Source organism: Lepidothrix coronata, unplaced genomic scaffold (assembly GCF_001604755.1).
Source record: "Lepidothrix coronata isolate B3197 unplaced genomic scaffold, Lepidothrix_coronata-1.0 Scaffold49, whole genome shotgun sequence".
Lineage (NCBI taxonomy): Eukaryota > Metazoa > Chordata > Aves > Passeriformes > Pipridae > Lepidothrix > Lepidothrix coronata.
This window is the reverse complement of record NW_016690229.1, coordinates 1,803,513-1,815,267: the sequence shown is the minus strand read 5'-3', so window position 1 is coordinate 1,815,267 and position 11,755 is coordinate 1,803,513. Positions and strand designations below refer to the sequence as shown.

Genomic DNA, 11,755 nt, shown 5'->3' with positions numbered 1-11,755 from the left:
CGGACCCTGACTTGCACTTGGGCCTTAAGTGTGCTCAGCTTTGCAGTGTTGGTCAAATAAAAGGTCTGGCTGCATAAGAAATGCTGAATAAAGACCTCAAATGCCAATGCTGTCAGCATTTCTGAGTGGTTTTACCTTTACACATGCAGGCATCCTGCTGACTCATTTTCTTAATCACCTCTAAAATTCACAGGGAATTTTAACATTCCGTTTCCTCAGAAGGCCATCAAAACACAAATTTATCATAGCAGAGTGTCAGGGAAACTAAAGCAGCCCAAGAAATATAAGTAGACAATTGTTTTTCATTGTTTTCTCTCTTCTGCTGCTGCAGAATGTTTTAAAAATACTTGAAGATGGGATGGATTGAGGAGAGGTACATTAAAATAGGCAAACATACAGAAAAAGCTTTCTTAAAAATCCAGAGAAGGTTGACTTTAAGACAAAAATAAAGCAAGGAAAAATCTAGGCTTGATTCTGCATGTCTGAATTAAAGACCAAAAACTTCTGTTCATTGCAGTCATTCCACATGCACATGAAATTTTATTATATTCCTATAGGAACTCTTTACATTTTATGCTTATATAAATGAAGTGAAATTTACTTTATAAAATATTTAGGGAATCTTCTTAAGAGCCTCTAAGCTCATTAGGCAGGTGAATTTGTCTTGGATTTGGCCAACAAACTGTTTAACCAGGGGAGAGCCACAGGCCCAGCTGTCTGGAAGAGGAGCTGGTCTGTACGGGAGCCAAGAGCCAGATGGAGATGACAGCCAGCTCAGGAGTTGCAAAATCCACCCTGAAAGGATGTAAAAAGATGGGAAAAGCTCTGACCACCGAGCTGATAAACACGGGTTTGAACTGCCATCAGTATTCTGGCTTTGAATCCACCCCTGTGCCCCCTCATCCCTCATTAGGGTGAGCTCAGCACAAGGCGGAGCTGGGGGTTAAATCCTGGGAGGAGCTGGGGGGTGCTCAGCCTGCTCCCTGCAAGAGCCTGCTCCACACTCAGCAAACAGAGAGCTCAGCCTGACAGAAGGGAAATATAATTAGGGTAAAGAATAAAGAGAAGCAGAGGAAGGAGGGCTCCTGTTACCGAGGGGTTATAGAATTCATGAGGCCTCCAGACACCAGCGAGGAGCTCAAAAGCAGCAGAGGAAGTGTGAGGCAGATTATTTCTCCCCTTTGTAAGGCAAATGACTAATTATACAAAGCAAGATTTTACTTTCTCAAAAGAGATTTGAAAGGTATCATGCAATATTGATACAGAAATTGTAGTTGATGCAGGTTTACAAGGCAAGTGGTAAAAGAAAATGTAAATGCAAACATCGTGTTTTTTCCTTATTCTCCCTGTGGCTCTTCCTTTTGTCAGAAACCTGCCTCAGTGCAGAAAGTTCTCTGTGAAACAGCAAAATTCCTCTAACTGGAGACAGTTTTAGACTTCCCCTTCTGTGTCCATTATGGAGAAGAAGCTGTGAGCTTAATCCATCTGAATTTCCATTGTTGAGTATTGTTGCTATTAATTTTACTTGTTTTTCTTTCAAAGGAAGGAGAAAAAACAATCCCTGTTAGAGGGAGCTGGATCAATACCAAGAAATTCTTTGTCAGATAAAATAAGAACAATCATTAACCTTGTTGCTTATGAATGTAATGCAAACTCCTCTTTTCAGCTCACCTTGTCCACAGCATCCCCAGCAAACTTCCCTCATTTTGCTCAGCAGTTAAATCCCAGCTCAACCACCCAAACAAACACTGTAACTAATAACCTTGGAGCTCTCTTCCTGCTGGATGGGTGGGAAAAAAAGGAGGAGATGTTTCGTGATATTCAAGTTCAGGTATTTTGATGATACGGACTCTTCAGTTTGTTTACTTAGGCCTGGATTTGAGGCTGGATTATGGATATTATTTATAGATCCAGCCTCTCTGGGAGCAGCACACGAAGATAGTTCACTGCCATTCCAGCAGAACATCTATAGAGACACATGATGTTATTGTCCACAACAGAAAGAAATTAGAACCAAGTTGTCTGAAATTTTTGTAAATTTTTTAATCTCTGACAAATGAGTTATCTCTCAAAATTATCAACACTATCCAATTCCAGTTGAAATTTATGTGCATGTTATAAATAGATTTGCTGTTACTTGTGCACAGTTAAGAGGCTACTCAGCAACTTGAAGAGTTTTTAAGTACAGGATGTTGAAATAGTGTGGAAGTATTTATACATTTGTATTTATTCACAAAATATTGTGGCAGAAGAGGTTTTCCTGTTTTCACACAGCTTTGTTTTGTAGGAGTCCTTCAAACAGGTGTTCAATCTTTTAATCTGGAGATCCAATTTCTACAACAGAGACAAAGTTGTACTGCAAGTATTTGCTTAATTTCTTGTTTCCTTTCCTTGCAGTAAGTGCAATTTCTCAATTGGACTCTTCTATTCATCTTTATTGGTGTCACTGAGTAAGAGGGTATTGATGCATTCCTAGAAAACAGTAACATTTCTTTTTGCCTCTTGCCTGATGAGTGGGATTCCTGAGTCTAGCCTTCTGAATTTTGGAGACTAATGCATTTGATGCTTGTTGAGAGGAACTTTGCCTGCTTTATGGCTTCTCAAAGGCTTTGCTGAGTTCTGCAGACTTAATGGTTCACCCTCAGTTTTCCACATCAACTGAAAAACAGTTCCAGCTCATTTGCCTGCAGAAAGACTTGGTGTTCAGTAGAGAGGGGATTTTGGTGCTTTTTGTTGCTACTGTTAGTCTCCTGTTGCTTCTTTAATTTGTTTTGTCTGTTAGTGCCCAGATTTATGGCCAGCATTAGTTAGTGCACAGAGCTGAGGTGCTGGGTTTGTATCCCAAGCCTCTTCCTCGACAGAATGGGAGGCAGCAAGATGCTGGATTTCTAAAAATCTTGTTTGCTTGGTTTCTTACAAACTATTGGCCCTTTGTTGGTGTTTTGGATGGAACCTGTTTGGCCAATTCGGCTTCTGGGAGCACTTGGTCATTTCTGCCAGTCCCTGAAGTGGGTTGAGGTTTCACCATGAGACTATTTCAAGTGGGACCAGGTGATGCAGGAAAGATCCTCTCTGGAAGACATCAAGCAGCACCAAACCAGTCATGGTTTTAGTAATCTTGAAATATATGGGAGTACTAAGCTAAGGTTCCTGCTCCAATCCTTCCAGCACACATCAAAAAAATAAATTAATAGTAGACAGAGGTTCAATCAAACCACTGTCAGAAGCTGCCATGTGGCAGCACCACGAGGTGGTACCTGGCCATGGTGATACTCAAAAAGCAGATAGTAAAGTCCTGTTGGTGATGTCAATGTGTGTGAAGGGTTTTAGGAAAGCTGCTTCTCTCCTGGCTGTGAAAGGGAACCAGAAGCAGTGTGCACAGGGTGGGGGTGTCACACCAAAATTCGACTTGCAAATCCTTGCACAAGAAGTCTGTGTCCTGGAGACTCCTCCAGGTTTAGGGGCTGCCTTTCAAGCAGGTTGCAGTGCTTTCCCCCTCCTTCTTCTGAAAATAGGGGACGTTGCAATGCTCTGGTGCTTTCCCTTCGGCTTTGTAGCTGCTTAAAAAGTTGCCTGGGAGGACTGGAGTGTGTGTACGAGTAGGGGGCAATTCCAAGGGGAGGGTCGCTAGTAAGGAAGCGTCCCATGTGCCCGGCTAGGTGAAAGCTGGGCAGGTTTGTTATGACATAACTACTGGAGGGGGGGGGTGGAATTTGTGGCAGAGAGAGCGGGGGAAGAGAGAGAGAGAGAAGTGGAGTCTGCAGCACCCTGTCAGTGCTATCAGAGACAGGATCTGGCAGCTTTGGGTTGAGCTACCACCTCTCCGCTCCACCACTCCACCACTCCGAGCATCCTGGATCTCCAGCTAGAAGGGGAGAGGGAGCCTAGCAGCGGCGATCATGGCAACGTCAAATGGCTTTATTTCTTCGCGACCTCTCGTTTCTCTCTCTCATCAATAATTCACCTGAGGGCTTTTGTTTTCCCCACTCCCCCTTCTCACTCTCTTGTTTTGATGCGGGAAGGGGGCCCCGACCAGCGTGTATTTTGTCCGGCAGCTTTTCGAGGCGTGTTTTAAAGAGCTCGCGAAAGGACCCGGGAAGAGAAAAAAGAAGAGAAGAAAAAATAAAATAAAAAAAAAAAAAAAAAAAAAAAAAAAAAAAAGAACGGCACAAAGTGGTGGCGGGGGGAGGAGGAGGAGGAGAAGAGCGGGAGAGGAGAGAAGAGACGGAGGGGAGAAGGCGGCGGAGAGAAGACTTCGAGCGCGGCGGGCGCGGTGCGGTGCCGGGCGCGGTGCCGGGCGCGGTGGCCGGAGCGGGGCGCGGAGCGGCGGCGCGGGCGGCCGCGGGTGCGGACCATGGGCTGGCGGCTGCTGCCCGCCGTCCTGCTCGCCCTGGCGCTGGGCGGCCCCGCCGCGTGGGCGCAGAACGACACGGAGCCCATCGTGCTGGAGGGCAAGTGCCTGGTGGTCTGCGACTCCAACCCGGCCACCGACGCCAAGGGCTCGTCCTCGTCCCCGCTGGGCATCTCCGTGCGCGCCGCCAACTCCAAGGTCGCCTTCTCGGCCGTGCGGAGCACCAACCACGAGCCCTCCGAGATGAGCAACAAGACGCGCATCATCTACTTCGACCAGGTGAGCGGCGGCGCCCCGGGGCATCCCCGCGGGGCCGATGCCTCCCCCGCCATCCTCAACAGGTGCCGCCGCTTCCCGAAATTCCCGCACAAAGTTGGGGTGCAGGGGCGGCTGCTGCGGGCACCCCCGGAGCGAAGGGGCCGGGCAGGGGGGAGCTGGAGGGGCTGCAGCAGTGCCGCGGTTGCCCCCCGGGGATGGGGAGGATGCAGGGGAGGGCGGTACCGGCCCCTCCGCAGCCCCCCAGCCCCTGGTGGATGCAGCCCAGCAACTCCCGGGTGACGCGGGGACCGAGCACAGGGAGGTGCCGCGGCCGCAGCACTCGGGGGGCACCGGTGGGGGGACACGGCCCCGGGGGGCTTGGGGACAGGGGGTCCTCAGGTGTGAGCAGCCTATGTAGGTTTTAGACGGTTTGTTCACCTTTTGAGCGGGGAAAGAAGAAGGAATTTCGAGGGAAAAATCCTTAAACTTTCCCAGAACACTCCCAGGTTCACGGCACAGCCCTGTGCAGCTCAGCACCAGTATTAACGTGCAGGTGCCAGCACACGTTTCAACACCGGCTCCTGTCCCGGGGCAGGTCCAAAGTAATCGAGATTGAGGGTTATTCTTCTTCCTACACCCTGTTGTAACCAACAGTAAATTGTCGTGACAGCTGGGGCCAGATATGTCACACAGCCCAATGCTGGGAGTGTGAAATGATCATAACTCCATGGACATTCCTAGTGGCTTTCTAGGGCTGTGCCTGGCATAAAGGAGCCTGAAAATAGCAATTAAAAATAAAGCATAACTAAGCGGAAAGGAAGCACAATCTAGTCATTAGAGGAGATGGGCAGCATATGGATGATGCACTCATTTAATATGTTCCCCTCTGTTACTTGTCTCTGTTTGATCAAACTCAAATTATTGTTAGTGCTTACAAAAACAACTGAAGCAGCAAAGGCTCACAGCCAGTTTTTCTGGGATGTGCCAGGTTTTACAGCAAATCTGGCTGTAAACTGGGGAATGAACTGCATCATTCATGTGTGTCCTTCCTCACAGCTTGGCACTTTGAGGAAGACAGTGTTGGCTTGACCATTGCTTTTTAAAACCATTTACCACTCCCAGAATTAGTGGTTTTGATGTCATTTTTGGGGAATGATCAATAAAAATGCTTTTACTTAATCCCCTCTAAACATGTAAAGAAGAAAGGACTTGAAGGTATGACATAGTAGCAAAGTAGGAAACAATTTCCACCCTAGTTTGTTTGTAGTAAAGTTGTACTATAAATACAACTAAATATCCATAGTATGAGCTATTCCAACTTAATTGAGAGAACATGAATAAACCAGCTTAGATGTAGATTAAAAATTTTCCATGGGTGAATGGTTTCTAAAGTTATAATCTGTGTTTTTATTTAGTACTCAATACCATTACTAATTCCCATGTTCTATTTTTCTGTTTGTAGATCCTAGTAAATGTGGGCAATTTTTTCACGTTGGAGTCTGTCTTTGTAGCACCAAGAAAAGGAATTTACAGTTTCAATTTCCACGTAATTAAAGTCTATCAGAGTCAAACAATTCAGGTACGTCGATCAAGGATATGATTGTAAAATCTTTTCCCTAAATTGTTTGTTTGGAATGGGATCTTGACTGAACACGGGAGTATTCAACACTCTTTCAAGGAAAAAATGCTTAGTTTACAGCAATCTGTGGTGTTGACTTCCTAGCAGCTGAGTGAATTAATTTAAACTGAATAGCTGAGACAATGTAAGATCCTCACCTCAGATAAATTGCCACAGCTTCACTCATAAAACTGGGGTGATACAAAGAATTCAATGAATGAATGATCCAATAGTAAAAGAGAGCTCTGAATTTCACTTAATTGCATAAATACTATTGAAGAGTTATATTTTCCTTCGGGTTAAACTGTCTGGAACTCAGGAATTCTGGGAATCCACACCAGATTTGACTATTTTTGTAACATTTTGACCTGGCTGACAGCTCCTGATGCCAGGTAGCTCATTATCCCCTTAGTCTGCTGTGGGCCAAGGTTAGTCAACGTGGTCTACTTGTTCTGTAACCACACCAAAATGCTGTATCTCTACAGGGATGTCTTCTAAGGAACCTTTATAGCACTTTAAACTTTTTTTTTCACCATATAATGTATAAAAGATGTGCCATATATTAGAGAAAAAGGAGTAATTTTGCACTTTCTTCTGTAGCTTAATAGCAGCTGAACTGCCTAATTAAATATAAATATGTACTAGCTTAGAGGAAAAGCCTCTAAGTTCCTGAACATCCCCTTGCTGAGCCAACAGTAAATTCCTTAGAGTGCATTCCTTAATCTTCATGCCAGGTCCCGTATTTTCTGTGACTTACATCCTGGCTTTCTAGATCTGGAATGACATCTGTGGCTTCCTTTGTTTCCACCCATGAGACCACCAGTTTCAGAGAAGTATCTGATGCTTTTCCCTGCTCTGTCTCGCTCCTGGATGTGGTTTTCAGTGTGCAAGGCTGAGGTGAAATGGATTTCTGCAGGAGGAGTGGTCAGACTTTGCTTTGTGGCAGCTCTGGCTCCTGGGAAAAGTGTAAATGGTGGAGATGGCAGAGAGCTGGTGCAGGACACAGTCACATCCCCGGTGAAATTTGCCTTCTGTTTACAGTGGGAAATCTTAATTCCCTTCAGGGCAATGGCAAAAGCCTTAAGTGAAATACTGACCTCATGAAAATCTCTGTAATGGGCTTATAAGCTGTTTAATGTCCTCGAACTTTGTTCTTTTCACTCTCTTAAATGCTGAAGATTGAAATGGCCTTGAATAACTGTATGCCAGCCACTTCACTGGATTTAAAATGCATATTGCCAAGGAAGATGCAAGGCTTGGTTTCTGGAAGTCCAGCACAGGCTGGTTGTTTAACACACCAGGGACTCAAACCTGGGAGTTTGGGGCTGGTGACAGGAAATGTTACAACCTGTGACATGGCCTGAAATATTTAATACATCGAGAGTTTCTAAAGTAATGAAAGTTTTGGCACAGTTAATGTGGGACCATCGGGTGCAAACCTGTGATGTGTCTTCTGCTGTGATTAAAATTGTTGTAAGATGCTCTGCAGGGGAACCCAGCCTAGAGAGATGGTACAGAAGGAGTGGGATAAATCCAAACCAAGCAATGAGAACTGAACCCTTGATGCCCTTTTTCTGCATGTTTGATACCGAGGAAGGAGAACCAGAAACCATTGCAGTGGAACAAACTGGCTTAAGTCTCATGCAGACTTTAAACACCACTAAATCACCCCAAGGCTTCCTACACAAGTGATATCACTGTGCTCCTGGAACATCTGTTAGTGCCATTAAATATCATTAAACTGCAGTTTGTTCCCCGGGGACATCTGATTAAGTGGATTTCCCAGATAGGTGAATCCCAAATAAGGGCCAGATTCTGCTGCCCTGACTTCTGCTGAGCAGTGATTTATCCCGTGGTGACTCCCATTAAAATTAATGGGAGCATATGCAAGGCCAGCACACTCCATACGAAAGAGCATTTCACAATTCACCCCTGTGTGACTGCATTAGAGCTGTTTAAAAAGAAAAAGCAGAGCTAAGTTTGCCATGGGGGAAACGAAAAATGCCTGGATCTGTCCATTCCCTCAGCCCTGCCCATCTCTGTTTGCAGTGTCTGTGATGCTGCTTTCAGAGCAGAGGCTGTGCTGACTTTCAGAAGGGTTTTACAGAAAATTGGAGCCAGTACCGTGGTTTACAAAGCTAAGGATTGGTTCCAGACTTTAAAACTAAGCTGCCATCGGTGATGGGAGGGGCAGAGATTTTGCTGCCACTGAAGTGTGAGCTCTCAGGCCACTGTGGTGCCTCTGACACCTCATTAAGTGCCTGTATCACATCTCTGGGGGCCCAAGTTTCTTGAAAATGCCTTTTTTTTGCCCCTGAGTATAAATAACCCTAAATAACCCCTGACACGGGCAAAGTGATGCAAATTGAGGTGATAACTCCCTCTGCAAGTCCAGCCCATGGAACACCAATGCGCTGGTACACACCAATTAAATGTAATTATTAGTTTAAAACAACCCCAAAACCAGTGAAGATTGGGACCTTAGCAGGGCTCTTATTCTGTAGTTAATATCCAAGGGTAGTTCTTGGTGTTTTGCTGTTAATTGGAGCTTTTCAGTGGTTTTTCTCTTGCAGGTTAATTTGATGCTGAATGGAAAGCCAGTCATTTCTGCTTTTGCTGGGGACAAGGATGTCACACGTGAAGCTGCCACTAATGGAGTCCTGCTCTATCTGGACAAGGAGGATAAGGTTTACCTGAAACTGGAGAAAGGTAATCTGGTCGGTGGATGGCAGTATTCTACGTTTTCTGGCTTTCTGGTCTTCCCCCTGTAAAGTCAATTTTCCTGTGACATTCATCCAGGTGTGGACTCACCATTGCCTCTGTTACATGAAGATCATTTTATCATCATGGGATTGATGTTTCTTTATTGGTTTTTCATGGATTCTCCCTATGGATTTTGGCCCCATTTGAACTACTCAGAAGTTTCACAGAATTTTGTGTGCTTAAATACGATATATTTGGACTGAGACTAAAGCAGACAATAAATATCTATGCTTAACATTACAGTCTAAAGCTGCCTGCAAGATTTATTCCACTCACATTTTCTGGACTCACTGGATTCATGAGAGAAGTGGATTTTCTTTAATTATGAAAAAAACTGGCAATCAGGTCTTTAATTTAGGAGAGTTTGAGTTCAGACTTCAATCAAGAGTTAGTGTGTTGCTGCCAAAGAACTGTATATTGATATATTGGTCATACATGTTTTTGTCACTGGGACTTTACTGCCATTGTCTTGAGAGAGGTAATTATTATTGATAAGTGGTTGACTTTAATTCTCCTCTGAGTGTTGTGTGTTGGATGGTTCACCCAGATATTTAAGCTCTGTCACTGCTCCCATCAAGTGTACCCCACATAAACTAAAGGGTCATGGATGTATTTTAGTCGGATATGAAAGATATTCCTCTTTTCCACCTGCTGATTTCTAAAAAGAATAGCAGATTATAACCATTAAGACAAAACTTACCAGGGTTAAAGGTGATCATTCAGGCACAGCTTTGCAAAACAGCTTTGCCCTGCAGGAAGTCTCACACTTATTCTTCAATTTTAATTAACATGAACGATAAAAACTGCTTTATTAAAATCCTAAGGGATTCCTTCCTTAGCCACAACCACTTTGTTAGCTGGAGATGAGATCCCCCTTGTTTGTATTTATGTGTATTTTTCAAACCTTCTGTTGTGTTAAATCTGATTTTGCCTTAACTCCACAACTGTATATAATTTTAGGCCATATATTTAACAAATGTTAAATCCAAATAGCTGGTACCTAACTTGGTACAAAAGCTTTTCAGCTTTTTGTACAGGTCACGTGAATTCATAAAGTTATTTATTATATCATTGTTACATAATAAAGATTAATATATGTCAGCTTAATTTTTGACCTTTGGATTTTGGAAGTTGCTTCATGCTATTTTTTTATTGGATATAATTATTATATGCAAAATGTAAGCTTTTGGGATTCACAGAAACTACCCCAGGAGGCAGGAAAACTGCCATAAGTTAGTCTGGCAGAATCCTAGAGGTAATCAGAAGGATCTAAAAATAACCTATGCATTTTATTTGAAAAACAAAAAGATTTAGGCAGAAATCCTGCCCTCACTGAAGTTACTGTTAAGAATCACATTGATTCCAAAGGGTTTTGGATGAAACCTGTTGCTTTAGGTTTTTACCATCAGCATGAAACTCCAGTGCCATCAAATTGAATATTAAATAAAATGATTTTCACAGGAGCTGCTAATGAAACCTTCATCCCTCGTGCCCAAAATAGACACTGAATCGATGGATCTTTGTGCCTTGCATATCATGAAGGATATGGTTCTAATTAAAAAATACTGTGTACTTGAAAATGTTTCTGGATGGAAGGACCTGCAGCAACTGGGACCTTCCCTGAGAGCCAGTTTAGGCTGGAATTTGCTGCTTTAGATGACCTGGTTCCAATTTGTTCACTTGTTAGTCAAGTGCAGTGCCGTGTTGCTCCAGCTGCTGTAAATGGATATTTCATTGATTTAAAGTCAGTTGGTTGGTTGATGCTCCTGATTAAAACACCAGGGAATCAGTGCCCAACACTGTGCCCAAATTCCTTCTTGTTCAACACCCAACATACAGGATTTTTTGGGCCATTTCAGGAGGGTAGGTGGGAATATTCCCCCTCTATGGGATGTCAGATGAGGAGGTGATTTTTTAGACACAATATTGAGCACTGCAGTTTGGGAAGAAGTGGAAGGACATGGCAATGAATGATGATTAATGATTTACGTGGCTGAAAAATATAAAAAATTATTATGACCAATCAAAAAGTGTTACTGTTGTACCCCACAAATGTGTGTGTGTGTATATATATATATGTATATCTGAACCCCCCTGGGATTGCAGCACATAGTATGCATGATGTTATAAAGAGGTTATTTGTCATAAGGGTTTATTTCAGAGGGGAACATCAATATTTTGTATAAGATTGGTAAAATCTGAAATCTCACCCATTGAAACATATGTAATGTAAAAGACATGTTGCTACACAGACAGAAGAAAAGTGGCATTAAAGGTGTCAGTATACTTTCAGAATGATCAAATGTATCTAACTTCTTTAATTTGTAAACATATCATCTTTAAAAGCTGCCTTCAGCATTCAGCAATAATCCTGAACTACCTTAATGTAGTGGTGATTTCCCCTTGGCAAAACATTTGTGGTTGCTTCAGTCCTCAACAGTTAAACTTCAGCTAGAGAGGCTGGGAAGTTATTCAATTAGGGAGTTACACTTTGATTGAAATATCCTAAATTTTTGCCATCAGCTTCTAAAATCCTTATTTTGCCAGTTAAAGGAGAAATTTCACTGGAGTCCCTGGAAAGCAGCTCCTGATATTGTCACACAATGCTGAGCACTCAGAGGTGGCCCTGGGGACAGGCAGGGCTCTCAGCTCACATTTAAATGTTTAAATAGCAACAAACTCTGGGGTTTAGACCACAACTTGAGCTACTTTGCAGATCTGGCACTCCTTTTTATTGTGTTGCCCCAGAGTTATGTCAGTAGGAG

At 43.5% G+C, this 11,755-nt stretch overlaps 1 protein-coding gene across 1 annotated transcript; it reads left to right on the top strand.

The window, feature by feature from the left end:
• Positions 1 to 4,354: 4,354 nt before the first annotated feature.
• CBLN4 (cerebellin 4 precursor) lies at positions 4,355 to 11,238 on the top strand. Its single transcript, XM_017815206.1, has 3 exons — positions 4,355 to 4,630; positions 6,072 to 6,188; positions 8,801 to 11,238. The coding sequence occupies exons 1-3, from the start codon at positions 4,355 to 4,357 to the stop codon at positions 8,996 to 8,998; spliced, it is 591 nt and encodes a 196-aa protein (XP_017670695.1). The 3' UTR covers positions 8,999 to 11,238.
• Positions 11,239 to 11,755: the final 517 nt, after the last annotated feature.

What these genes read in the sequence shown, in the direction of transcription:
- CBLN4 (XM_017815206.1), top strand. Translation starts at nt 4,355, where the DNA reads ATGGGCTGGCGGCTGCTGCCCGCCGTCCTGCTCGCCCTGGCGCTGGGC. An exon ending in GCATCATCTACTTCGACCAG is followed by an intron (nt 4,631 to 6,071) that starts GTGAGCGGCGGC and finishes TTCTGTTTGTAG; the next exon opens with ATCCTAGTAAATGTGGGCAA. An exon ending in ATCAGAGTCAAACAATTCAG is followed by an intron (nt 6,189 to 8,800) that starts GTACGTCGATCA and finishes TTTCTCTTGCAG; the next exon opens with GTTAATTTGATGCTGAATGG.